Below are 27,154 nucleotides of genomic sequence, written 5' to 3' on the forward strand. Positions count from 1 at the left end.
CATTAGCGAGAGACCGCTGTTGGGCCCTCGCATGTAAACCTCTGAGCAGGTTGGACGGGAGGTCTCGTGAACTGAGGCGACGAACTCTGAGGTCTAATAAAGCATCGATTCAGAATGAGTCCGACAGATATTAGTCAGTACGTCCTTTTATATCCATATTAAATCTGTTAAAACTGCTGAACAACAATAATGTCACAGTGGAGCTTCTGCCAAAGACGACGGACAGAGAAGTGATGGAGGGGCGTGAACACTGCTTTCCATTCATGTTGAAGTGACAGCTAGCTTAGCATCTTAGGTGCAGTTGTATCTACAACAATATAAATCAAATCCTCAAATATTTGCTTATTCTGGAACTAGCACGACCAATATATAATAATAATAATAATAATAATAATAATAGTGTCGTGTTGACCTTGTTTTTAGCTACGCTAGCCTCAGTCCACAGAATAAAATGACCTTAACAGCTATTGAATTGATTGCCATCACATTTTGTGGAGACATTCCCGGTCCTCAGTGGATGAACCGTACTGACTCTGTGATTGCTTGAGTTTTCTAACGTCCGTACAGACGTTCATTGTTCCTCGACAATTTCCTCCTAAAAAAACGTTCATGATCTTCTCACTTTTCTTTCTAGCGCCACCGTCGGGTCATAACATAAAGAAAAAATGTATTTTCCCCATATGCACCCACCATTTAAATAAAAGTGGTGTCGTAATACTCCTTCATTAAAAGTGCAAAATGAGCTTAGTCCCTAATAATACAACATCATTTATTCTGCAAAGTAGCTAATGTTGTCAAATATATATAGTGGAGTAAAAGTGTAGAGTAGCTTGAAATAGAAATACTCAAGTGGAGTACAAGGACTTCCACATTGTATACAGTATTTAAGTACATGTGCTTAGTTACATTGCATGATCAGAAATTGCATTCATATTCAAGTAATCTCTCGGTTGCGCAATCTGTCGTTCGCAACGAGCTGACAGAGAAACGTGGTGACTTGAGTTTTACTTTGTGGTTTTTATGCTTTCAATGTATGTGTGTGTGTGTGTGTGTGTGTGTGTGTGTGTGTGTGTGTGTGTGTGTGTGTGTGTGTGTGTGTGTGTGTGTGTGTGTGTGTGTGTGTGTGTGTGTGTGTGTGTGTGTGTGTGAGGGTCACTCTGCAAAGCACAGATCCATAGGTCTGTGTTTGAGACGGTTGCCAGATTGGCACCCTGCGGTTCTGGATGAAAGCCATCACAGCTCAGCTTATGTCTCGGCCTTAGCGGAGCACATTGTGACGTATGGAAGAACTTCACTAGACATGAACTGCATGCTGTATTTACAAAAGGTGCACTGGTTCAAGATGAAGCTGTGTGTTTTTTATCTTTTACATATAAAATGTGTCTGAAATGCAGAGTCCTTTTTAATTTGTTTGTGTGGCACATGCAACTAAATTTTAATCTACTTATTGGACCACTAATGGATGATTAATACACTTATCCCCTCGCCTTGTGGCATCTTCATCTCACATACGGTCTGGTTTTGTTTTTTAGTCACACGAGCTATTTAAGTTCCCAACGTGTTTGTATTTTTCTTTAAAGGGATTAGCGGGGGGGAAAGGTCACCTGGGTTCCCTTTCAGCTCTTCAGCTCTCATCCAAATCACACAGTTCTGTTTGAACAAATTCCTTCAAGCTGATCTATTTGGTTCATTGTAGCTCCACATTTGACTTTAAAATGGGCTTTTTTTTCACCCAATCGCGGACTGCAACAGTCATTTCCTGTTTTAAATTTTACTATAAAATGCTGGCTTCAAAGTGTGCTCTGTGTTTTGTAACTTCAACACGTCGGTGCGAAGCGAGAACTTCTCCCACTCGGCTTCACGTCGATAGCTGGAACGTCCTCGTAAACCGCAGCGTCGTCGTCATCGTGAGGGGGCAACAAAGGAAAGACTGCTCAGTGGGGGAGAAAATGATTCAGCAGTCATAACTGTACCAACTATGGCTTGTACTTAAGCAATGAGATTAGCCCCAGGAATCCAAGTAAGCCTTTAACATCCCCCACCAGACCCTTGACCCCCCCCCCCCCACCCCCTTTCCTTCACTGGTCTCCTATGTCCTGATAAACCACATGGCTGATTATCTCTACTCAAACCCTGCTGTGTCTAATAACGGTGTGGTAGCCCATTGAGCGATATAAGCAGTTGCTTGGGGCTTCTACTATTGTATTATTTATTTTTTTAAATGTATGCCTAATTTATTCTGTTTGTTCTTTTCAGTCTGATGATGCTTGTGACTCGTCTCCTTTGCTGAGCCCACACATGGTGACTTCTGATGACCAGGTGTCAACCCGAAGCTGAACCATGGTCATTCTGCAGCAGGTCGGTCGGGTCGATGTTGTTCTCTCCTCGTCTCAGTTTTTTAATATCTACGGTCCTACTGGTGTTGGGCCTGGAGGAATGAAGTACTTTATTAATCTTAAAAATGAAACAAGTATATTTATATTTTAAAACAACAACAATACTAACCAAACAATAGCTTGAATAAAAAGTGTTTAAACTTTACGGTTCAAATATTCATGTAGTGCAAATTGGATTAGATAATTAAAATATGCTAACGATATAATGGAATAATTCCTTCCTGAGCAGGCAATGACGTCTGTGTGTTTCCCAGCTTCTCCGTTCTTTGTTTACATAGACGGGCCGGCTGTTTGTGCATGTGACAGTTGTGTTACAGTGTGAATATAGAATTGATGGTTACGTAAATGCTATTATGCTAGAGATGAGTATCCTCAGTATCCTCAACTGGCAGACGATCCATAGAAAACATGCAAATATTGGAGCAGCATTTTTTGTGCGGTAAAAACATTATTATAAATATATTATTTGGGCGATTTGGCTGCTAACTATAGAAAAACAAACCTGGACAAGCAGCACACATGTTAGATTAATGCTGTATTGTTCGGACTTTCAAACAATATGCTTTACTTTTCTAAGAAAAAGGCTCTACGGATGAGGAATAATCAAATAATAATGAGTTTGGCAAACATATCTCTGTCTTGTGTAAGTTTGGCCTGAGCTGCTTAAGTGGAAACTTCCCTCAACCACATTCTGGTATATGCAACCAATAACATATTTAACTAATAATGTGCTCCTTGCCTTTAGGAAATAGAAACGCTAGCTTGTTAGCCCGGTGTGCTAACGTTTGTACCTCACGTGGGAGTCGATAAACAAACCTTTCCTTTCACTTTTAGTCTTCTGTTTTTGGGGGAAATAATAGCGCCCTCCAAACTCTTTAGTATTGTTCTGACTACAGTTTTTGCAAATGTAGAAATCCCAAACACAGAGCAGCACGTTGAGGGTTTTATGGTCTGTTTCGAGTGTCGGGTGTTGAAGGACAGCAGAAAGTTTTCTCCTTTCTGGGCCGCTGAACTCACTAAATCACCTTTTTGTAGGGGACACTGCTCACGGAGTCTTTCTTAAAACCCAGATTAAGCAGAAGTTCAATTATAATAACCGTAAAAGATTAGATGGCACCTGATACATAAATTAGATTTTTGCAGATATAATGGATTAATTGTAGAGCAAAAGGATAATGCAGGACGTTAAAGGGTCAATTCACACGACTAAAGAGTCCCACGGCAGCTATTCAACTAATTACACAAAATTAATCCATCCAATTTCTCATTTTAGATTAGATTAGATTAGATTAGATTTTACTTTATTCATCCCCAGGGGGAAGTTTCTTGAAGCAGAAGCAAACATGTTTACAAATATACAATTAAATTAAATTAAATAGCAGGGCATATTACATTTAAGAATTTAAATAATAAAAGGAAATGTAAAAATAAAATATAAATTAAAGTGTATAAATTAAACTTTCAGACTTTCTTGCCACCAGTGTCTCTCAGTCAGATTGTTTTGGAATATAATCTTTTTTTTTCTTTCTTTTTTTTAACAAGCTAGACTTTATTCATATATTTTGTTTTGGGAAAAACGTTAACAAAACTGATTCTCAAAGGGGCATACTCTGAGTTATCTGGTAGTTATCGCTACAGTATGAACAAATTGGACTGATACATAAAATAAGATTACCAGCTGCTCCCCTCTAAATGTAGACCCCTATCGAGTCTGATGGTCTTTAGGGGTTGCGTCACATCCATACTGGGCTGAAGGTGGTCAGATTTAAGCCTTTTTCAGATTTAATCCCCCCATTCAGAGAGTTGGCACAACAATTACAGGCACAAAAACAGGAAGATTAAAGCAGAACATATTACATGATAATGGTGTCACATAACAACCAGCTCACACTCACCTCTGGCTGCCGTTAACTTGTTGGTAGCTAGTTTTAGTTTTAGAGTTAAATTAACACACATCTATGGAGTATTATCTCTACATGCACATATTCTTTAAACCTTTTATACATTTCATCGTTTTTGTTTGAAAGACTGGACAGCTCTTTTCATTTTTAAAACAGACATATATATTACTACTATGTATATATTTTATTTTGTCTTTTATTAAAAATGTATGTATGTACAGTATGTATGTCTTTTAAGTTGTAGTTTATTCTCTTGTCTTGCTATGTTTATTATTAAGTACCAAGAAACTATTCCTTGCGTGTCGCTTAATTGCCTATTTCCTCTTTTAATTTGTAATTTAAAAAAAATAATAATCCAGGGGGACTATGTGTGGTTGGACCTTAAAACGGGCCGAGAGTTCGATGTCCCCGTGGGAGCCGTGGTCAAACTGTGCGACTCTGGACAGATCCAGGTTCTGGATGATGAAGGGAGGGTAAGTCAGCACATTGAATCACAAGCGGTGGTTTATGAGGCTTGTTTATCGTTTATTCCTAAAGGAGAATCCTTTAGATTTGATGATTCAACTTCTGTTTTATTTTAATAGATTAGCTCATCATCTCTATCAGTAATTAAAAAAAACAACATTAAACCGTTAAGTTAATTGCTGATATCGAGGAGTGTGGCGTCGCGACTGAAAAGAAGTCAAACTGAGCGAGAAACACGGTTCAGACGGGTCGTAAACCAACCGACTGGTGAGCCAAAGTTATATTTAGTAGAGAAAACAATAGCAAATGGGTCAATTTGTTCCTGAAACTAATTGTCATAAATCTATTTTTAAAAATAGTGATCCTGGAGTTCCTTTGATTCATATAAGGCAATAAGGCTCCTAAGTGTTTATAAAGCATTGGGTCTGCTGGGAGACAAAGAAAATGGCTCTTTAAAGAATATAGCTTATATTCACTATATGGTATTCTTTATGCAGTTCATGCTAGAAAATACAAGAATCCTATTTTTTGGTTATTTCATAGAATTTCAGAAAGCTCTTGATTGCATAAATCACGACCTTCTCATCTTGACATTGTAGCTACACATTGTACCTGCAATGATGAGAAACAATGATAATGTATCATCTTTCTAATTGATACACAATTACAGTTGTCTCAAATTGATGATAACAATGTCTCATAAAGTGTTGGATGTTTACAACAGAAAACTTTGTTTTCTCTTCTTAATAGGTTTGGCTAACCAGTTGGCTTATTTTCAATGTCTTCTTATCATGTGAATGCTGATTTATATATATATATATACCTTATGCCTTCTTGATTTTAAGGGGTGTGAAGCATTCAATTAATTTCTTTGAAGAAAACTTAATAAAATTGTTCTTTTCAACGTTTGGATTATTATTTGAGATAAACAGGACAAGGGCCACGGTGAGGAACACAAAGCTCACAACAACAACCAAAGGAGCTGATAGAACGACGGTGTCAGGTAGAAGAAAACCATGTAAAATGTAAAAAGAAAATTTTAAAAAAAGAAGCCGATTAAAGTGCTGTTAAAAATAAAAACAATACGTCATTGAAATCCATAATACAGAGAGCTAATTGTATTAAAAGTTCCTAAAAATAACAGCAAAACTCAACTCTGATACAATAATCACAGGAAGCAATCTGCTCAAAATTGACTCGAATCGTTTTACACAAACTTCCCGCAGTTATGTGTTCCCTCTTTTAATGAATTGGATCAGTTGTTCCGTACTATTATTGTTATGCAATGACAGAAAAATATGAAATATCCATGAAATATGTTGCTCAGTCAGGGGGTCAAACAGTTTAATCTTATCTTCTTTTCTCTCTCTCTGGCAGGAACACTGGATTTCCCCTCAGAATGCCACCAACATCAAGCCCATGCACCCGACCTCCCTCCACGGGGTGGAGGACATGATCCGCCTGGGCGACCTCAACGAAGCCGGCATCCTCCGCAACCTGCTCATCCGCTACAATGAACGCGTCATCTATGTTCGTACAACCTCTGTTTGTTCTTAACGGGTAAACAGATGTTGACAGTCAGAGAGCTTCTTTTTCACTCTTGCATGGAGGGAGTAACATGGAAATGTGGCCACGCGCCCGGTGAAGTCCTTATTCAGGTTAAGCTGTTTACTTGTACCTTCAACACCCTGCAGGTGAGTTTACTTGTTGCTATAAATAAAGCAATTAACAGAATGTCCCCACTACGGGTTTACTTATAAAGGCGATGGAAAAAGAAGCGCATTACTTTGACCAAATAGAAACAGAATTTATCTTGTAATTATGTTAGATGTTCTGCATGCATTGATCCCAAATCAGGTTACTTTGGTAACAGGAAGAGAATTCTCTTCTTTTTTTTCTCACCCAAACTGATCTGTTGCCGCGCTGCTCCTGGTTACACCTGTTGAGGGGCTTTACTAGTAGACCAAACGGGCTTCAATAGGGTTACGATGTTAGTTGACCTCCTAAAAACTTGAAATTGGTTTGTGTATTCCTTTTGAGACCGGTCCCAGGTAGTTCTAAAATAGCTTCTGGTTGTTTTGTTCTCTCTCTCCATGTAGACGAATTGTGGTGGAAGGGTGAGTATGAAGTTAAAATAGAAAAATGAGCTAACGGCTAACGCTTCTGCTGCGCCACATCGCGCTAACATATCTTCTCCACGTCTGCTATATTTAACATGTAACTGCTGTAGCCTCATTCATTTTTTTATTTTACTCTAATTATCTCAAGATCATTACATTTATTTTTGCAGCACACTTTATACAACAGAGGTGCTTCAAGTGGTTTAACACGATCAAGAAATGCAACAGTTTGATGTATTTTCAGCTTAAACCACTGAGAGATTTACAGACGAGTCATGTTCTTAATTTCAACCTGGATAATAGTTTAATTCTTGACTTCTCTTGGTTTACAATGCAACCGTTTGCTTGTTTTTATTAATGACTTTAATTCTTGCTTGTGCACTCACTCATTTTTGCTGCGGCTTATATATCCGAGATAATTCATTGCTTTTAGAAAGTTTACATTTGCTGCAACAGTTACCGTTTCATGTGATTAATGCAATCGACTCTGACGGTTGCATTCACCGCTAATAAGACAAAAATAAAACTTGTAAAGCTAATAGCTACATGCTATGTGTGACGAGAGTGAAATGATTAGTGTCTTCAGAGAGTTGGGAAACAGAAGCATGTTTTTAAGGATTACCCCGCCCAAACTTTCCTCTGATAGATATTTATGTTGTCTTCATTTAATAAGTAATTTACCGCTTGCTTTTATCCCTAATATTGCTTATGTTTTTTTGTTTTTTTTTCATCGCCTTGAAAATACCTTTTGTGCTTATGGCTTGAAAAGTGCTCTATAAATAAGAACTATTCTTATAATTCATCATTAATACGGTGTCTCTCTGTCGCTTGTTTAATTCCTTCCGTGAAGTCTCATCGGTCAGCACCTGTAGCTTCATTTCTCTTTTTCTCTCTGCCATTGTTCTGTGTTCTTGGCGCTATGGCAACCGTGCTTCGCCACATGGATTATTGCAACCAGACGCAAAATTGCATCCAGCTGGAAAACATTATGGGCGTGTTTGCGCTGTAACATCCTTAGTGCAAAAGCAAGTGATGCACATTTGTGGTGCTATCAGAATTTGCTTGCGAGTTCCTTGAGTTTGTAAAATTATTTTTTGGGGGGTTCCCACAGACGTATACCGGCTCGATCCTGGTAGCGGTCAACCCTTACCAGCTGCTCCCCATCTACACTCCAGACCAGATCCGCCTCTACACCAATAAGAAGATAGGCGAGATGCCGCCGCACATATTCGCCATAGCAGACAACTGTTACTTCAACATGCAGCGGAACAACAAGGACCAGTGTTGCATCATCAGGTGTGTGCACTGAAGAGCTTAAGAGAAGCACATATACGATATTCATACACAAGCTAAACAACATAAGTATTGACAGTTAAAATATCTTATTAAAATGCATGTTTAGTTCCAATTTTCCATTTCTTGGACCACAAAGAGTCTCGTCATTGATAGTCAACTCCTGCATCTTTTCAGGATAATATTATTTGTATTGTTGAGAAGTAGATGAGAGGAATGATTCCAATTTCATATCTGTACGATAAATACAGAATAAAGCTAGTTAGCAAGTTAGCTTAGCTTAGCACAGGACGGGGGGGGAAACTGCCCGCCTGTCTCTGTCCAAAGGAAACAAAATGCACCTCAGAGCATCTTTAAAGCATATTAATTAACTCGTTAGTGCTAGTTGCCTGGCAACTTGCTCCCAGGCAATAGTCCGACTCATAACCAACCCCTAAAATAGCGATTTGTCATTTCTTTCACTTAAGTTTGTAAAAGGATTGGAGAAACAAAATACAGCATTTGTCTTAGTGGGCTTCACAGATGCTCGGGGTGGGGAGGGTGGGCGGGGGGGGGGGTAGTTTTTTTAACTTGCTGTCGTTAGCTTCATATTTTTCGTAAAGAGCGGTTTCAATCTACTAATCTAGCTCTCTGCGAGTGTAACGGTTCCTCTCCGTGTGGCAGCGGGGAGTCCGGAGCCGGGAAGACGGAGAGCACAAAGCTGATTCTGCAGTTCCTCGCTGCCATCAGCGGACAACACTCCTGGATAGAGCAGCAAGTCCTGGAGGCCACGCCCATCCTCGAGGGTCAGATAGCCGTTGTGTTTTTTTTACACTCAAATGTAAATTCACATCACATGTCAACATCTAGCTGTTCTTGGAGAGATTTCGATCGTATCAAATGATCTTCAACAGCAGGTGGACATTGCACAGTTTTGCTAACCGTCAAGCTACATGAGCACAGCTGTACAGATTTCACTGGCTCTGTCTATGTTTCTGTGCTCCCCCCCCCCATCACCTCACTCACCGTATTATTTGGTCCATCCATTCAGCCTTCGGCAATGCCAAGACCATTCGTAACGACAACTCCAGTCGCTTCGGGAAGTACGTAGATATCCATTTCAACAAGCGAGGGGCAATTGAAGGAGCCAAGATAGAGCAGTACCTGCTGGAGAAGTCTCGTGTGTGTCGACAGGTGAGACACCCGGATCGTAGTTTCAGATCCAACACGCCCTCAGTGTCGATAAAGGAAAATAGTCGTAACTTCAGGTCTTTTTCAGTGAAGTTCTCCCTCCCTCTTCTCCTCCAGGCTCCCGACGAGAGGAACTACCATGTTTTTTACTGCATGCTGAAGGGGATGGCTCCGGAGATGAAGGCCAAGCTGGGCCTGGGCCTCGCCACAGACTACTCCTACCTCACCATGGTGAGTCTACGGCTGCGTGAGAGACCAGACTGCATGTCCGTGTACTGACACAAAGATATTCGGTCACGATCGAGGTTGTATTACCACGCACACGTACATATATTACAACACGTTAACACACTCATTTTAATATAATAATATTTACTGCCGAAAAACAATTTTAAATGATCAAATTAAGTTGGTTACAACTAATTGTTTCAACTCTACGAGGGGGGGGATTTATGCTTTTTTTATAAAGTATATATTTTGGTTTATACAATCAGATAAAATGCTTCAGGGAAGAGCTGGCAAATGAACATTAAAAGAGAGCAATAGTACGCATCCAGACAGAGACAACTAATAAACCAACTCGCTCTCCACTAATATTAAAGGAAGCGATAAAGATCTCTGTGTCTCTTCCCTTGCAGGGTAACTGTACGGCGTGTGACGGTCGAGACGACCTGAGCGACTACTCCAGCATCCTGTCGGCCATGAAGGTCCTCATGTTCACGGAGACGGAGAACTGGGAGATCTCCAAACTGCTGGCCGCCATCCTGCACATGGGCAACCTGCGCTTTGAGGGTGAGACGAGCGGCACGTTTACACAGAGTTGTTTTTTTACTATTGTGTTACATAGTAAAAATACACAATGCACTGGTTAGAACAACGCTGTGATGAGAACAATTATCTTCTTGGTTTCTCCTCAGCTCGTACGTATGACAACCTGGACGCCTGTGTGGTTGTGAGGTCTCCCGACTTGATGACTGCTGCTTCACTCATGGAGGTGCGTGTGTGCGTGTTTGTGTGTGTGTGTGTGTGTGTGTGTGTGTGTGTGTGTGTGTGTGTGTGTGTGTGTGTGTGTGTGTGTGTGTGTGTGTGTGTGTGTGTGTGTGTGTGTGTGTGTGTGTGTGTGTGTGTGTGTGTGTGTGTGCGTGTAAAAGTACTATTAACACACTCTGGAAATACTTTGTTACGAGTAAAGGTTCTGCATTGAAAAGATGACTAAAGGTTAAGTATGTAATCAATAAAATGTAGTTAAAGTATTAAAAGTCTAAAAATTTATTTTATATATATATATATATATATATATATATTGATTTGTATTACTCATGTATTAATGTTTACATTTTTAACTATTATGTAATAGTAATTATTTTCATTATGGATTAACGTGCTTACTATTTTCTCCATTAATCGATTGATTGTTTGGTTTGTGAAAATAGTTTAAAAATGAATCAGGAAATAGTTCCTCAACCATGACGAGTTTATGCATATTTATGGTCTTCTCTAAAGATATGAAGTGAAGGAAAATGAATCAAATGTAATTTTTTTTAAATGTAATAACCATTCCAGAGCAAATGGATTCTCTTGTTATACCGACCAAGTTATTGTAGACTGACGAGAACATTATCGCTGATCTTTTTAGCACAACTTGCTCTTCTATTCACAAAAGGTCAGATTTGTGAGACTTTATTGTTAAAATAGTTTGTAATAGAACATTGTTTGGACAACATACAAATAGGTGGACCGATTCTGAAAGACTGAAGACTATAATGTTTTTAAAACCGCGAAACACGACTTCTTCCATCGTAACTTCTTGTGGTTACGCTACAAGAGTGGAACCGGTACTCGGTCCGTCCGGCTCGCGGGTTAAAGTCACGTGACGCGTGTTAACGACGGGGACCAATAGTGGAAATAGAGCTTTGCATTGCGAAGCTGCTTTAGATTGAACTCCATTTCCACTCGTTTCTCTGCTGCAGGTGGACCCGAAGGACGTGATGGTGTGCTTGACCACGCGCACCCTGATCACTCGTGGTGAAAGCGTCGCCACGCCTCTCAGTGTGGACCAAGGCCTGGATGTCAGGGACGCCTTCGTCAAGGTACCGGATCCTCTACCCCCCCAAAAAAAACTGAAATTACCAAAATCCATCTACGTCTCACCTTGCTACAGTGACGTTGACGTGCACAAGATATACACATCGTAATGAAAATAAACTCCCAAAAATCCCATAAAACTAAATAAAAGATGTGTTTTCCTACTCACCGCGAGTTACATCTTCCAGGGGATCTACGGGCGGATGTTTGTCTTGATTGTGGATAAGATCAATGCTGCCATATACAGACCGCCTTCCTGCGAGAGCAACATCATGCGCAGGTCCATCGGGTTGCTGGACATCTTTGGTTTTGAGAACTTCATCATCAACAGGTGCTTAGAAACCATCATCATTGGTTCATCTGACATAGGAACATCTAGTTTTATGGCGTCGAAACGGGTTGTTTTCACCAATTTTAACGCTGTACTTTCTCACCTCCTCCTCCTCCCTCCCCCCCCCCCCCCCCCCCCCCCGTAGTTTCGAACAGCTGTGCATCAACTTCGCCAACGAGAACCTGCAGCAGTTCTTCGTTCGCCACGTCTTCAAACTGGAGCAAGAGGAGTACAACCTGGAGGACATCAGCTGGCAGCACATTGAGTTCACCGACAACCAGGACGCGCTGGACATGATCGCCAACAAGCCCATGAACATCATCTCCCTCATCGACGAAGAGAGCAAGTTCCCCAAGGTGCAACGCAAGGGAGAGTTACAGCAGTCTATGCATTCAGGGATATATATATATATATATATATATATATATATATATATATATATATATATATACTGATTTGCTGGGCTACTTCTTGGCCTTTTTACAAGATTATTTGAAGCGTCAACCACATTTGTAGTCAGAAGTCGACAGATTTGTTCTGCTTTTCTCTAAAGTTGATGCCCGGGTTGTTTGTCTTTTGCCAGGGAACTGACGCCACGATGCTCTACAAGCTCAACTCGCAGCACAAGCTCAACTCCAACTACATCCCACCTAAAAACATCTACGCCACCCAGTTTGGTATCCAACACTTTGCTGGAGTGGTGCACTATGAGACCAGAGGTGCGTTCTGTTTCATCCATTTTGTAGCATTATATCGTGTTGTTTACGTTTTGTTTTGTGCTCCTCCGTCGTAGCTCTTGTTTGTGATGGGTTATGTTGCAATTTGAGAGGATTTTGGTAAGATTAACGGTCAGATGGGATGAGCAGAACCATCCAAAAGTAACATTACGCAACTGTATTTAAGTACACATTCATAGGTACTTTACTTGAGTCTTTTGTTTTCGTGCCACTTTATACTTTAATATTGTACTTTTTACACCAATATCTAACCGCTTTACAAGTTAAGAGTTTTTGCAAACAAAACACATAAAGAGCCTTTAGAATAAAAAAATTTTTTCTTATAAATCTAATTATTAAGTAGAGCTGAAACAACTAGAAGAAAAGCTATTTTGATAATTGTTTCAGGAATTTTTCATGCAAAAACATTTCCTAGTTCCAGCTTCACAAATGTGATGATGTGCCGCTGTTCCTTTTTTAATAAAGTTATTAATTGTAATGCATTAGTAATAATGTTCGATTAATGGAGAAAATACTCACCAGATGAATCCATAATAAAAATAATCATTAGTTAATAGTTTAAAATGAGCCCCTCCTCAACCATCTACTACTGTAAGATCCTACTTTTATATTAATGCACGAGTAACCGTAATCTAATGAAATAATAGAGTTTATCTTCCTGATAATACTTATATATATATTTACTGAAGTGGCAGGACTTTTACTTTCCACAAAAATAGTATTTACGGATAACGGATTTCCCTTTTTCTCTCTCCAGGCTTCCTTGAGAAGAACCGGGACAGCCTCCACACCGACATCATCCAGCTAGTCCACTCGTCCAAGAACAAGTTCATCAAGCAGATCTTCCAGGCCGACGTGGCCATGGTGAGACCGACAAACGCTCTACCCCCACGACATTTAGCCTGCACGAATACATGTAATCGTTGACTCATTTTTCACCTCCTTTTTAACTTTTGTCATGACTTTTAAAGGCGTTTCCTGTCTTCGAGTGATAATGACATTCTTCCCTTTAGCGTTTTTCTCCTCGCGGTGTCGGCGTTTAACTAATGGCACACCTCCTCCTCTCTTTCTGCTGTCTCTTCTCTGTGTCCTCCGTCGTCTCCTCTCACATCAGTTTCTGTGTGGCTATCAGCAGCCCAGCACCCCTACTCCCAAGGTAATCAACGGGCCTTTAGTGCTCACTCAAAACCCCCTGTGTGTGTGTGTGTGTGTGTTCAAGTGGACTGAATGGAAACTCATGAAAGTGCCTTCTTTCCTTAAGCTCTTCTTTTCATCTGCATGTTGTTGTTGCAGAAACCAGAGAGAAAAGTGTCTATTTGATCAAAAATAAAACGTAGCATTAAGTTAATGAAGGAAATAACCAACAAACTCTCTGACACACACACACACACACAATAACTCGGTCCTCAAACATATTTCCCAAAAAAGCAATTATTGCGTTTTGACACGACAATCAGATGTTGTTTTCTGTTTGGCTTCGCTGGAGCTTTACAGTGAAGGCGGCTGTCAGATTGTTGCCTTGTTCCCCGTTTCATTCGTTTGTTGTGTTCAGTAGTAATCAAACAGGCTAATTCATCACAGGGGAAAATAAGAAGTTAAAACTCTGGGTCTGGAAGGGGAACGTGGGTGTGAAGGAACTGATTTGATTATAGAGGTTAAAGGTCAAGGTCACCGTGACCTCACACGCATCCCATTCTCGTGAACACTATATCTCCTATGAGCAAATTTATTCACATCAAAGGTCTCTGTGAAATCTTTGCCTAAAAGTCTTGAATTCATGTGCTAATTAGGACAATTTCACACAAATGACTAATAAGAGTGGCATGATGGAGGTTAAAAAAAATACATATAGTATCCTAATTATATCCAAGGCTGTTATATACTGAATATCTTCAATCAAGTGCCTTTTTGAGTTTAGTAAATCAGAAAATTGATATCTGGCCGTAGACACTTGTTCACCTGTATTGGTGAAACCTGGTTTCATGTATCCCCGCCGTGTCTTTGTGTGTTTGCAGGGTGCCGAGACGAGGAAACGCTCTCCAACTCTGAGCAGTCAGTTCAAGCGTTCCCTGGAGATGCTGATGAGGACGCTCAGCGCGTGTCAGCCGTTCTTCGTCCGTTGCATAAAACCGAACGAGCTCAAAAAACCCATGGTGAGCGTATTGCACGAGACAAAAATGCTAACCAGGTTAGCCCGGCTGCTCATCGTAGCTGCTGTAGCATTATATTGACCTCGGAGACATTGATCTCACTTAACTCTCGACGAGAAAGCAAAATAGTTCCAACACCTGTACAGGTTGACCATATTTTCACAATGTCCTCTGAAGATTTGACGCTTCTGAAAGCCTCCGCTCTTAATTCGGTCTGTTTTTTCTCCGCCTTTTCTTCAGATATTTGACAGAGAGCTGTGCATTCGTCAGCTGCGATACTCCGGCATGATGGAGACCATCAGAATACGGCGGGCCGGCTATCCCATCCGATACACCTTCGGGGAGTTTGTGGACCGCTACCGAGTCCTCATGCCCGGCGTCAAACCGGCTCACAAACAGGTCAGCAGCCTCTTCTTCAGTCCTGATAAACCACGTTTTAAAGGGGCTCCCAGTAACATTACGAAAGGGTCCGTTCACCCAAACTACACACCGGCATATTTCTCGATTTTCTGACACCTCAATGTAAATAAGTTGAATGTGAGTTTATTTGTGTTGATGAAAGCATTCAAAGGGTTTTGTACTGAAAGAAGAAAAGCCACGTGTGAAAATACCAGCTGGAGTCAGGAAGTAGTTAGCCTAGCTTAGCATAAAGACCAAGTAAGGCTAACCGTGGCTCTATTCAAAACAGAACCAAAAACAAACAGCATCACGTTTGTGTTATTAGGGAGATACATGCTGTAAATACATGTATTTATTGTTAATTAAGCGGTTATCCGTCTGCTCAGCACTTCTGTGCAGAGTCTCCACCACAGGTTTGGTATATGGTACCAAAACTAACCCACCTCCTCACTCACGGGTACGATATTGGTATCAGCTCAGCTGTAAATGATGGTCTGTCTCTCACACCGATGGTGCAACGATTGCTAAGGGTTCTGAACACTGAAACTAACTTTTCCATGAAGCCTGATGTAATCTCTGACATCTTCATCTCTATATAACTCCAAATGTTTTGTGTACAACATAGCACAATATAGAAAATACAGTATTTTACCCTTTTGTGACACAATATGAAACATTGTGTATTTCGCATTTGAGCCTGCTTGACACGGTTTTAATTGTTTACATTAATTATATTAGTGTTAAGAAATGTACCGTATGTCGTAATGCTTTAGCAACTTGATATACCGAACTGACTTTTTTGCTTTTTTTAATATTTAAGATATTCCTGCTTTGATAACGTAGAACCTGTTGTCCTCTCTCCTTCCAGGACGACTTACGAGGGACCTGCCAGAAGATCGTCTTGGCCCGGCTGGGGAAACATGACGACTGGCAGATTGGAAAGACCAAGATTTTCCTCAAGGTTCATTTGTTTATTGTCTGTGTGTAAAAAGTTGTCTACTGCAGCTTCTGGACCCTGAATCCACATCAGTGCTCATGTTTTCATAAAAAATATGCCTGTGTGTAGCCAAGAGTTCACTTTAACGTTGGTGTGATCCAGATGTGTTAAACTAAAGGACTACGACAACTAATTTACTCTTAAAGGATGGCGATATTCTATATTTTAGTTTGGTCATCGTGTGCTTTAGTGGTGTATAGTACCAAAACCAATTAGGGGCCCCTGATGGTCTGAGGCCCTGAGGCTGTTCTCTTTATTTATCTCTTTATTATTTTTATGCTTATCTCTTGTCAGGACCACCACGACATGCAGCTGGAGATCGAGAGGGACACGGGCATAACGGACAAGGTCATCCTCATCCAGAAGGCTGTGCGTGGACTTATAGACAGGTGAATGTCAGCTTGATACACAAAAAAAAAATATATATATATATATATATATATATATATATATATATATATATATATATATATATATATATATAGCACTCATTGTTCAGTAGAATGTTCCCTGTTTCACTTTTATATATGATTTTTTCTGAATTAATATTACCGCTGCTTTTGTGTATGTTTCATTTTTCTGCTTTAGGTGTTTATGGTCTTGCTGATGTATACGCCTTCATTTCCTCTTGGGTAGTTTAATCTACAGTAATGCATCATATTCTGTTAGATCATCATATGTTTGTGAGAGTCAACTTTTCACCAGCTCTGGTTTTTAGCTTTGTGACGATATATGTTCCATCATGCTGCAACACAAAAACCTTTAACATCAACACATACTTGAGTCTCAAAGTACAGTCCTTGTACTTCGTGACAGTCCAGCACTGTCTGGTTTAAAATCCGCTCTCTGTCTCCTCTCCTAGGAATCACTTTCTCCGACTGAGGAGCGCTGTGACTTTCATCCAGAAGGTGTGGAGGGGTTATCTGTGCAGGAAGAAATACCAGATCGTGAGTATTTTTTTTTGAAATGTGTAGTTTTGTAGTTTTTCCGTGGGAGAACAAAAATGATAACGTCCTCTCCACCTTTTTTTTGAAACGCGTCCCTCTCTTTCAGATGCAGTCCGGCTTCTTGCGCCTCCAGGCCGTCTACAGGTCGAGGAAACACTTCCGAAGCTACCGGACGACTCGCCTCCGCGTTACTCTCATCCAAGCCCGCTGCCGCGGCTTCCTCATCCGGCAGACGTTTTGGCGGCGTCTCCGTGCCGTGTTGACGCTTCAGGCCTACACCAGGGGCATGATAGCCAGACGCCTCTGCCAGAGGCTCAGGGCAGAGGTAAACAGTTATTATATTTACTACTGCTACTTATGTCACGTTGTTAACTTGGCAGAAAGAGAGGGCCGTATGTGTTGAGGCCAGACGTGAGGAATATTATTAGGTGAAAAGACTGTTTAAGAATCAAGAGAATTAGATGAGATTAGATTAAGTTCAGACCCTTCAGATTGTCTCTTTTGGAAAGTTACATTGTCCGGATGCAGAGACCTTTAAATGCAAACAAGACTTACTCATGTTAAGAAAGTCTCCCACGTGGTTCTGGCCTGATATGTCACCGTAAAAAAAACCTTCTTTTATATATTAATTTTGTAAGTAGTTAGTTTAAACCTGGTTGCGTGGTGTCTGTCTGTGTAATATGGAAATGTCTGTGAGAATATTGCTTTGCTCTTCTGACACTCTTCCGAATTACTTTCTCTAATCCTGTTCTGAAAGATAATGTTGTAATAAATGATTTGTTTTGCAAACGTTTGTTTAATCTCAGTTTGTTATCAGCTCGTTAAGATATAAATAGCTTTCGGAGAACTATCCAAATAATATTCCTGAGGAACTCTGCAGTTTCAGTGACCCGACGGGGAAGAAGTTAAGTGGATGGACGCCCCTTTAAATAACCCGAATAGAGATTAAACTGCTGTCAATTGCGTTCAGCTTTTTGGTAAAAAGTTCATATTCTTTCTAGCCAGTCATCTGTTTACACCTGTAATGTTTCCCTTCAGTTCCTCTGCTCTATTTTAAACAGACAAGTAGTCAAAAGCTAATCAGAATAACCCCCCCGACCTGCCCGTGTGGACCCTTTTCCCCCTCCGTTTCCTCCCCTCACAGCTGCAGCATCGCCTGGAAGCAGAGGGCCAGCGCCTGGCCGAGGAGGAGCAGCTGCGTTACCAGATGACGGCTCGGCGAGCCAAGGCCGAGGCGGAGAGGAAACACCAGGAGAGGCTCGTCCACTTGGCCCAGCAGCAGGAGGAGAAGGACCGGGAGGAAAAGGAGGAGTCGAGGAGGAAGAAGGAGCTCCTGGAGCAGATGGAGAGGGAGAAGGAGCAGCCCGTGGATCACTCGGACATGGTGGACCGCATGTTCGGCTTCCTGGGGAGCACCGGGCCGCTGCCCAACCAGGACGGGCAGGCACCGGCTGGTTTTGAGGTATGTGACGTTTGATGGTTCTTGAGTTCCAAATGTAAATGTCTGAATGAACTTCTTCTGTCCTCGAAATGACCGCGATTAAAAAAAAAATGTTCTGACCATTTTATAACGCAGATATAATGATAATATAATGCCGATTAAACCTTTTTATGTATATCAAAACATTTTAGATTACAATGAATGAAATGGACTCTCAAGCTCTGATGAAATGTGAAAATGTTTTATAATGGTAAAAAAACCTGCTATCTATTTGGGCTAAATTGTTGGTGACGTTCTTATGTAAACAAACACGTTTGTAGACACAATGGACGATATCAAAGCCATTCTTTTCATAGTGGACACGTCACAGTAGGAAAAAACGCATTTAACATATTTATAATAATGAAATTAAAGTTGGCTGAATTCTATTGAGCAGCTTTGATTTAATTATTCTGGTGTTGCGCACGCTGACCAACTGACTATGTTATTAAGAACTAGTCGTTGTAATGTTCACTCTGCTTTTAGGATTTAATTAAATAAAAAGGAAAAACCTATATATTTACAGGATCCATACAGTTACGTAAATACATTTATACGGTGTTTATGTTCAGTGTTGTGAAGAAAAGAAGTCCAGTGTGACAGAATAACTCCATGTAAAATAATATGTCTTCCACTTATGGACTTATTTCTTCTCTCCGTGTGTGTGTGTGTGTGTGTGTGTGTGTGTGTGTGTGTGTTTCACGCTCAGGATTTGGAGAAAACTCCTTGCGGCGAGGAGGCTGAGGAAGAAGAAGTTCTGGATGAAGCGATGCCGCTACCAGACGAGGAAGATGAGGATCTGTCCGAGTACAAGTTCTCCAAGTTCGCAGCCACGTACTTCCAGTGTGTTTCCACTCACAGCTACATCAGACGACCCCTGAAACAACCTCTGCTTTTCCACGAGGACGAAGGAGACCAGCTGGTGAGAGCCACGAGGCCGCGGCCCCTCTCGGAGAGAGAGAGTTAGAATCGAAGAGCGACGGCGTTCTCGCATCCGTCTGTTTTAGCCGAACCGAGGAGGCATTATGAAAAGGTGCCGATTTTCAAACCCACCTGCTCTGTCCTCCAGGCTGCGTTAGCGGTGTGGATCACCGTGTTGAGGTTCATGGGGGACTTACCGGAGCCCAAGTGCCAGGTGGTCATTAACGACGGCAGCGAAAAGATCCCCGTCATGACGAAGATCTACGAGACGCTCGGCAAGAGGACGTACAAGAGGGAGCTGCAGGAACTACAGGTGGAGGGAGAGGTGAGAGGGTGTTTCTTTCAAAGGTGTATTTTTAGACTGCCACACTATATGATGGTCAGGTGGTCGACATTCCCAAAATGTCGTCATCAGTCGTCACGTTTGCGTCTACAGAACAGCTCCATAGACCCCCAGAAGAAGAACAGCGTGAGGCATAAACTTGTGTCGCTCACCCTGAAGAGGAAATCCAAGATCACCGAGGAGGTGAGATTCGAACCAGCAACCGAGATTTCTGTTTGTATTCGGACATGTTTTAGCATTCAGTCGGCGATACTTTCGCAATAACTCAGCAACTATTTTGATATTAATCATTACTTGCGTGTTCTCGTGTGCAAAAGTGTTCTGAGGTTTCTGGCCCATTCTGTATTAACACGTAAAAATCTGATATTCTCAAGTGTGTTGATAATCTATTTTAGACGTGGCCGTCAGAAAGTGTAACCAATATTTCAATTGTGCATCAGTTACGTGGCGGTGGGCTCTTAAAACTACAATACCCATGAGCCTCAGATGCTGTTACGAGCTGTAGGATAACTCTCTATCTTTATGTTGCTCTTCTGTAAACTTGAATTTGAGAAGCTAGCAGCGTAAATGTCACATTAAGGTTAATTAGCAGTACAAGAAATGTCGAGCTCTCTTGTGTCAATATTGGGACCTCACGTCCTAATATTAATACGACAGATACCGAGATGTGCACAAGTTAAAGCAGCCACGCAGTCGGTGTTGTTACCCCGACGCCAGGTAAAGTTCCTGAGTAGAGACAACCTAACAGACAACAAGTTTAGAGTTGATGATGCCTTTTTAAAAAAAGTTCATTTCAATTGTTGAAGAGCTTTTCTTTCTCCAGGTCACCAGGCGGTTGACGGAGGGCGACTACGGTCTCCAGGGGAACAGCATGCTGGAGGACCGACCCACCTCCAACCTGGAGAAACTTCACTTCATCATCGGCAACGGCATCTTGCGGCCCGCCCTCAGGTGACCTGCAGGCGACGGGGAAAGATAATGTGGGGAATGAAAAAAAAAATTAAATTTTTAACCCTTTTAATAATACTCTCAACCCCCCGGAGTCCAACAGTGTCACGGAAGTCCAATATTACATTGGAGGAGTACTCCTTTTAAGGGGGACGCTCTCCCGACGGTGGTGTTAGACATCGAGGCTCCACAATAATGACGAATCGTAATTTTGGGAATATCGTATTGTTTCCACGACTCAGGGACGAGATCTACTGTCAGATCTGCAAGCAGCTCACTCAGAATCCGTCCAAGAGCAGCCACGCCCGCGGGTGGATCCTGCTGTCCCTCTGCGTGGGCTGCTTCGCCCCCTCCGAGAAGTTTGTCAAAGTAAGAAAACCTCTGACTCGCTTCACGTAGAGGAAATAGCACGGTGGCACCGCAGCTCTCAAATACTGCGGTCCAGCCGTGAATTCCCGAATGGTCAGTTTGGACCCAGCGTTGTCTTTTGTGGGATTTACTGTTTGTGCTGATTGTTGTTGTTCTGAGTTTGGACTCGTGGTTTAAAGCACTTATTGTAAGTCGCTTTGGATAAAAGACGCAGCTAAATGACATGTAATGTAAATGTAATGTAATTATTGAATAAAACATTCAGGAAAGTAGGATTAATGGTAGAAAATGGTATGTTAAAAATAGCCCAAATCAAAAGAATTTCCTTCACATTTTTGCGATTTACATTTTCTGATAGCTTTGATCGCATTCAGTAAAAACAATTAAAATCTTTGAAGGTTTTTTTTTTTTTTTTCTGACTTTCTTTTTGTCTTCTTTCCTTTCCCCCTGTCCCCCAGTATTTAAGGACATTTTTAGTCAACGGTCCCCCTAGTTACGCTCCGTACTGTGAGGAAAGGTTGAGGAGGACGTTTGTCAACCGCACAAGGACCCAGCCGCCATCTTGGTTGGAGTTACAGGTACTGAACATGCTCCGTGCCTCAGTTGGCTGCTCACGCTGGGATGCTCCAAAAAGTCTGTAGAAAGTATTGAATTTTCCTCTAAAATTATATTAAAAAATAAATGTGTTATGTTATTTATACTGCTCGGACTAAGCAATAAGCAATTCAAAAACCATATCGTCCCTTCTGGTTTTTCATCTTCAAAATTTGAGAATTAAAAAAGACAAATTCTATCAAATTTGGAATTAATAGTTGGAATTATAAACCCCCAATGTTAGCAGGCTTTGTATGTGACTCCACTAAGGTTTCATTCTCCTTTCCTCTTAGGCATATGTGAGAAAGTTAACACACATAGTACACATACGTAGGTATGTATGTAAAGCTATATAGCTCTTCCTGTGCATGTGCATACACACATCTCTATAAAAAAATCTGGAAAAGGTTGCTAAACGTGAAAAAGAAAAGTGACTTTTGAAGCCCGTAATAATGAGCCTTTTTTTTATCGAGCGGTATGAATTTGAATCTTTTTTTCGCCCCTTCAGGCCACCAAATCTAAGAAGCCCATCATGCTCCCAGTAACGTTTATGGATGGCACCACCAAGACTCTCCTGGCGGACTCCGCCACCACCGCCAGTGAGCTCTGCAACGCTCTGGCCGACAAGATCAACCTGAGAGATCGCTTTGGCTTCTCGCTGTACATCGCCCTGTTTGACAAGGTGAGACCGGGAGGTGAGACCGGGAGGTGAGACCGGGAGGTGAGACCGGGAGGTGAGACCAGGAGGTGAGACCAGAGGATGTGAGACCAGGACGTGAGACCAGTACGGCATTGGTTTGCGCAGCAGGGGTGGTTCTTAAGTACACATTCAAGGCCCTTGTACTTCACCTTGTATTTCCATATAATCCTACTTTTTACTTGTACTCCACGTGTTGATGTTGAATGTGTGTGATAAACTAAGTGTTCCTCTAATTAAGTCTCGCAGTTTTTAAGCCTCTATATAGTGTAATATGACGACAGCAAATGTTGTCTGCTACGATGGCGGTTATATGAATATTAAAATCTGATAGATGACGGACTTGAGAATCTGCTTCGCATCAGGTGTCGTCTCTGGGCAGCGGCAGCGACCACGTCATGGACGCCGTCTCCCAGTGTGAGCAGTACGCCAAGGAGCAGGGCGCCCAGGAGAGGAACGCCCCCTGGAGGCTGTTCTTCAGGAAGGAGATCTTCAACCCCTGGCACGACCCCGCCGAGGACCACGTCGCCGCGAACCTGGTTTACCAGCAGATCGTCCGAGGGGTGAAATTCGGGGAGTACCGCTGTGAGAGGGTGAGCGGCTTTTTCCACATGATGTACTTAAAAAGGTAGTTTACTGATTTGTTTTTCAAAGGAGACCCCGTGCATATACAGCAGTCACTCAGTTACATTAATCAAGTACAAATCTGAGGTACTTACCACTTTGAAGATAACGTTATCAATTAGTATATTTTATTTGTTTTGATCATTTAGTCATTTTTTTAATGTAAAAACATTTCATGATTCCAGCTTCACAAATGTGAAGATTTTCTGCTTTTCTTTTTAGTCATTTTAATAATTGTAATATATTTTTATATATATATATCATCCTAAACGAGTCAACATGTCCAATCTGCTTGATGAAATCTGCGAAAAGATAATAAGATTGCAACCCTATTCTATCAATTCATGTGATTACTTTGTGTCATGTTGGACAAAACTGTAACTGTTTAATAATAATTAGGAGGTGCTGGAAGAAGTTCAACTCGTATGAGAGCAGGAACACAAAAGACCGTATACACAGAGTCATTCCCTCTATCAGATATTTGATATTTTCTTTTTCCTCCTGATCGGCCTCCTCGCCCCGTGTCCTAAAGGAGGAGGACCTGGCGGAGCTGGCCTCTCAGCAGTACTACGTGGACTACGGCTCTGAGATCCTCCACGACCGCCTGCTCACCCTCATCCCCTCCTACATCCCCGACAGAGAGATCGGCTCCTCTAAGACTGCGGAGAAGTGGGCTCAGCTCATCGTCAACGCCCATAAAAAGGTATCCGACACCATCGCCGACCCCTCGGGGTTTTGAACCTGCGGCGACGGTAACTAACCGCATCTGTCTGCGCAGGGATTACACACTAAAAGGAGGCTGAGCTCACAGAAGGTGAAGGAGGACGTGGTGGATTTTGCTCGTTTAAAGTGGCCTTTGCTCTTCTCGCGCTTCTACGAAGCCTTCAAGTTTTCAGGTTGGTGTATATTATTTTTTGTACTAGGTATCTGTATATATATATGTATTTTTAATTCCATGGATATGACACCGTTTGTCCACGCAGGACCAAGTCTGCCCAAGAACGACGTGATCGTGGCAGTGAACTGGACTGGGGTTTACTTCGTGGACGAGCAGGAGCAGGTCCTTCTGGAGCTCTCGTTCCCAGAGATCACGGCTGTGTCCAGTAGCAGGTACGAGAGCGCCGAGTCCTCCAAGCAACACTGAAAGAGGAAGAATAGTCAATTCTACGGTATTGGAAGAAGATTGCACAAATATATATTTAGCTTAAATTCTAAAGACCTGCAAGAATTAAGGGGTAAAGTTCTAAATATTGTAGCTCTGGATTTATAGCAGCCGAAACATTTGATAAACAAAAGGGCACATGCAGTATTTGGGATTACCCTGAAGTGATGGTCCCCCACAACACGGTGTTACTCACTGTAGTTCCCAAGTTCCTCCAAAAAACGTGGCACATCGTTGCAAATGAGGTGCACGATGTTTACAGTAAAATGAAGCCACTAAATATGCACGTTTCAGAATAGAACTCCCTTATTTATTGTTTGATGTTCATTAATGTATCTTTTAAGAGATACATCTGTATACATATACTGTATATAAATATATCAATACCTATTTGACATACAGGTGTTGATATATTTATGTATCAACAACTGAGAGATGTATTTCCATTCAATTTGGTAGAAATATTCATGTCTCTCTGGATGAATTGTTATATTATAAAAGAAAAAAGATAAATCGATGATTCCTTCACTTTTAATCTAGTTTATCATCATCTGGTCAAAACATCTACACTCCCTTTGTAGATATAAAAAGGCTTGGTTTTTAATTTCAGGTGATTGTACACTAGTGAAAACATAGTGTAAAATATTACATTACATTTCTGCTCATAGATCCCCTGAAATGCTACTACACACTGGCCCTATTAAAGTACACTTTCATCTTCCAGAGGGGGTAAGCTCCAGGGTCAGAGCTTCACCTTGGCCACCATCAAAGGAGACGAGTACACGTTCACCTCCAACAACGCAGAGGACATCCGGGATCTGGTGGTCGCCTTCCTCGAGGGTCTGAGGAAGAGGTCCAAGTATGTGGTGGGACTGTTGGACTGTCCCAACCCCGGTAAGACTCACAGATAGTTTTAAAAAATAAAAAAAAAATAGTGAAGTTTGTTTTAAATTGTCTTTAAACACAATGTTTAACTTTACAGCGGGGGTAGACTCCACGTTCCTGAGTTTCTCCAAGGGGGATCTGATCATCCTGGACGAGCACGACGGAGAGCATGTGATGAACTCGGGCTGGGCTCACGGCGTCAACGACAAGACCAAACAGAGAGGGGACTTCCCTGCCGACTGCGTCTACGTACTGCCCACCATCACCCGACCGCAGTATGACATCGTGGTGAGTGGGGGCCACCACACCAAAGAGGAATTAACATCTGCTGTCTGTGTGCTATTGTTCACTTCCGGTTTAAACGCCATTTTATTTGTTCTAGTTCTAGTAGCGTTGTAAACAGTTAATCCATTACAGTCGGTAACTTGCATCCCTCAATACATTCAAGATATTTCAGGAGGATATTTTTTGTCTTCCCACATCTCTCATCCTCGTTTCCTCCTTCTCCATCTCAGGCTCTTGTGACTATGACTCCGGATCAGAGGCGAGAATCCATCAGCGTGTCCCATATGAGCGTCTCCGGCCTTGAGGACAAAACGAAGGCCTACACACTGGAGGAGTTCTCCTACGACTACTTCAGGTGCGAATCCTAATCCTTTGACGCATGGATATGAAGTGTGTCGTGGTCATCATTTCCAACCCTCGCCTCCGTGTCACCAGGCCTCCTCCTAAGAGCACTCTGAGCAGGGTGATGATCTCTAAAGGCCGAGGGAAGGACCGTCTGTGGAGCTGCACCAGGGAGCCTCTCAAACAGCCTCTGCTGAAGAAAGTGCTGGCCCACGAGGAGCTCTCCCAGGAGGCCTTACTCGCCTTCTCAGATATCCTGCACATAGTGTTCGGTAGCAAGTTACGTACATCCAAACTCACCTGGAAGAAAACATTCATGTTTTTAGTCCTATTTAGAAATTGTAGTGCTGCGCTTCAGCCACTTGTGGTCGAAATCAACAACTACAAACATACAAATATATATATATATATATATATATATATATATATATAAATATATATATATATTGATATTAGATATATGGTGGTCGAAATCAACAACTACAAACATACAAATATATATATATATATATATAAATATATATATTGATATTAGATATATATATATATATTTATGTAAATATATATATGTAAAAATATATATGTAAATATATATGTAAATATATTTATGTAAATATATTTATGTAAATATATATATATATATATATTTATGTAAATATATCACTCTGCAAAACTTTTTACACCGCCTGTTTCACAGATAACAAATACATAATTAGGTAACCTTTTGTCATCTGTTATTAAGTCATAAACACAGGAGAATAATAGCATTTACATCACAAATAGAAATGTGATCACCAGAATTTCTTTTCTCAGGTCTTCTGAGAATATAAAAAGCCAAAACCATACAAATTTTAGCCATTGTTGCTTTAAAAATGACTTGAACGCTTAGTTAATTATCAAAGTATAGCTGCTTGTATCGTTTCAGCTCTACATCATGACGACAAAACCGCTGCTTTGAAAATCATAAAGACATATGTCAACACACTAAATGTAGTGTTACCGTTTGGATTCGAAGTAAGGAGAAAGATATCATTTATACACACGAAAACCCTTGTTTAGTTCAGTAAATTGTTGTCAAACAGCAATATTTCGTGTTGATGGTGGTCGTCCTTGACCCGGCTCCACCCGTCATGAAGTACACGGGCGACTACCCGTCCAAACGCGTGCGCTCCGTCAACGAGCTCACGGATCAGATCTTTGAAGGAGCCCTGAAGGCCGAGCCCCTCAAAGACGAAATCTTCTGTCAGATTCTCAAACAGCTGACTGACAATCACATCAAGTACGTCTGGAACACACACACACACACACACACACACACACTAGAGATGGAAAGTATTCAGCAATATGGTGGTCAAAGTTTTGTTTTACTTGCATTTATTTGATTTATTTAAATGAGAAAACAACAACACACAAAGTCTTAGAATCACATTTTTTACTTCCTTACTTGTCATATTTACCTCACTGAAGGACTATATTGTCTATTTACACTTCAACTCTTAGCAACATCTTTCTT

At 41.3% G+C, this 27,154-nt stretch overlaps 1 protein-coding gene across 2 annotated transcripts in view; it reads left to right on the top strand.

The window, feature by feature from the left end:
- The first annotated feature begins 2,340 nt into the window (after positions 1–2,340).
- Positions 2,341–27,154, top strand: part of myo7ab (myosin VIIAb) — a 32,278-nt gene continuing 7,464 nt past the window's right edge. For both annotated transcript variants that reach the window (XM_034549579.1, XM_034549580.1), the window contains exons 1-37: positions 2,341–2,358; positions 4,657–4,770; positions 6,140–6,292; positions 7,994–8,178; positions 8,839–8,960; positions 9,206–9,348; positions 9,463–9,576; positions 9,984–10,137; positions 10,263–10,339; positions 11,316–11,435; positions 11,619–11,761; positions 11,907–12,117; positions 12,345–12,480; positions 13,256–13,362; positions 14,514–14,651; positions 14,889–15,047; positions 15,916–16,008; positions 16,339–16,433; positions 16,907–16,991; positions 17,098–17,316; positions 18,136–18,453; positions 19,181–19,393; positions 19,541–19,717; positions 19,829–19,918; positions 20,559–20,686; positions 20,926–21,052; positions 21,511–21,630; positions 22,155–22,328; positions 22,709–22,936; positions 23,500–23,670; positions 23,746–23,863; positions 23,951–24,077; positions 24,854–25,023; positions 25,112–25,302; positions 25,530–25,654; positions 25,735–25,892; positions 26,767–26,920. In XM_034549579.1, the coding sequence (XP_034405470.1) occupies positions 2,341–2,358; positions 4,657–4,770; positions 6,140–6,292; positions 7,994–8,178; positions 8,839–8,960; positions 9,206–9,348; positions 9,463–9,576; positions 9,984–10,137; positions 10,263–10,339; positions 11,316–11,435; positions 11,619–11,761; positions 11,907–12,117; positions 12,345–12,480; positions 13,256–13,362; positions 14,514–14,651; positions 14,889–15,047; positions 15,916–16,008; positions 16,339–16,433; positions 16,907–16,991; positions 17,098–17,316; positions 18,136–18,453; positions 19,181–19,393; positions 19,541–19,717; positions 19,829–19,918; positions 20,559–20,686; positions 20,926–21,052; positions 21,511–21,630; positions 22,155–22,328; positions 22,709–22,936; positions 23,500–23,670; positions 23,746–23,863; positions 23,951–24,077; positions 24,854–25,023; positions 25,112–25,302; positions 25,530–25,654; positions 25,735–25,892; positions 26,767–26,920 (5,375 nt within the window). The remainder of the gene's footprint in view (positions 2,359–4,656; positions 4,771–6,139; positions 6,293–7,993; positions 8,179–8,838; positions 8,961–9,205; positions 9,349–9,462; positions 9,577–9,983; positions 10,138–10,262; positions 10,340–11,315; positions 11,436–11,618; positions 11,762–11,906; positions 12,118–12,344; positions 12,481–13,255; positions 13,363–14,513; positions 14,652–14,888; positions 15,048–15,915; positions 16,009–16,338; positions 16,434–16,906; positions 16,992–17,097; positions 17,317–18,135; positions 18,454–19,180; positions 19,394–19,540; positions 19,718–19,828; positions 19,919–20,558; positions 20,687–20,925; positions 21,053–21,510; positions 21,631–22,154; positions 22,329–22,708; positions 22,937–23,499; positions 23,671–23,745; positions 23,864–23,950; positions 24,078–24,853; positions 25,024–25,111; positions 25,303–25,529; positions 25,655–25,734; positions 25,893–26,766; positions 26,921–27,154) is intronic.

Source organism: Cyclopterus lumpus, chromosome 14, assembly GCF_009769545.1.
Source record: "Cyclopterus lumpus isolate fCycLum1 chromosome 14, fCycLum1.pri, whole genome shotgun sequence".
NCBI classification, from domain to species: domain Eukaryota; kingdom Metazoa; phylum Chordata; class Actinopteri; order Perciformes; family Cyclopteridae; genus Cyclopterus; species Cyclopterus lumpus.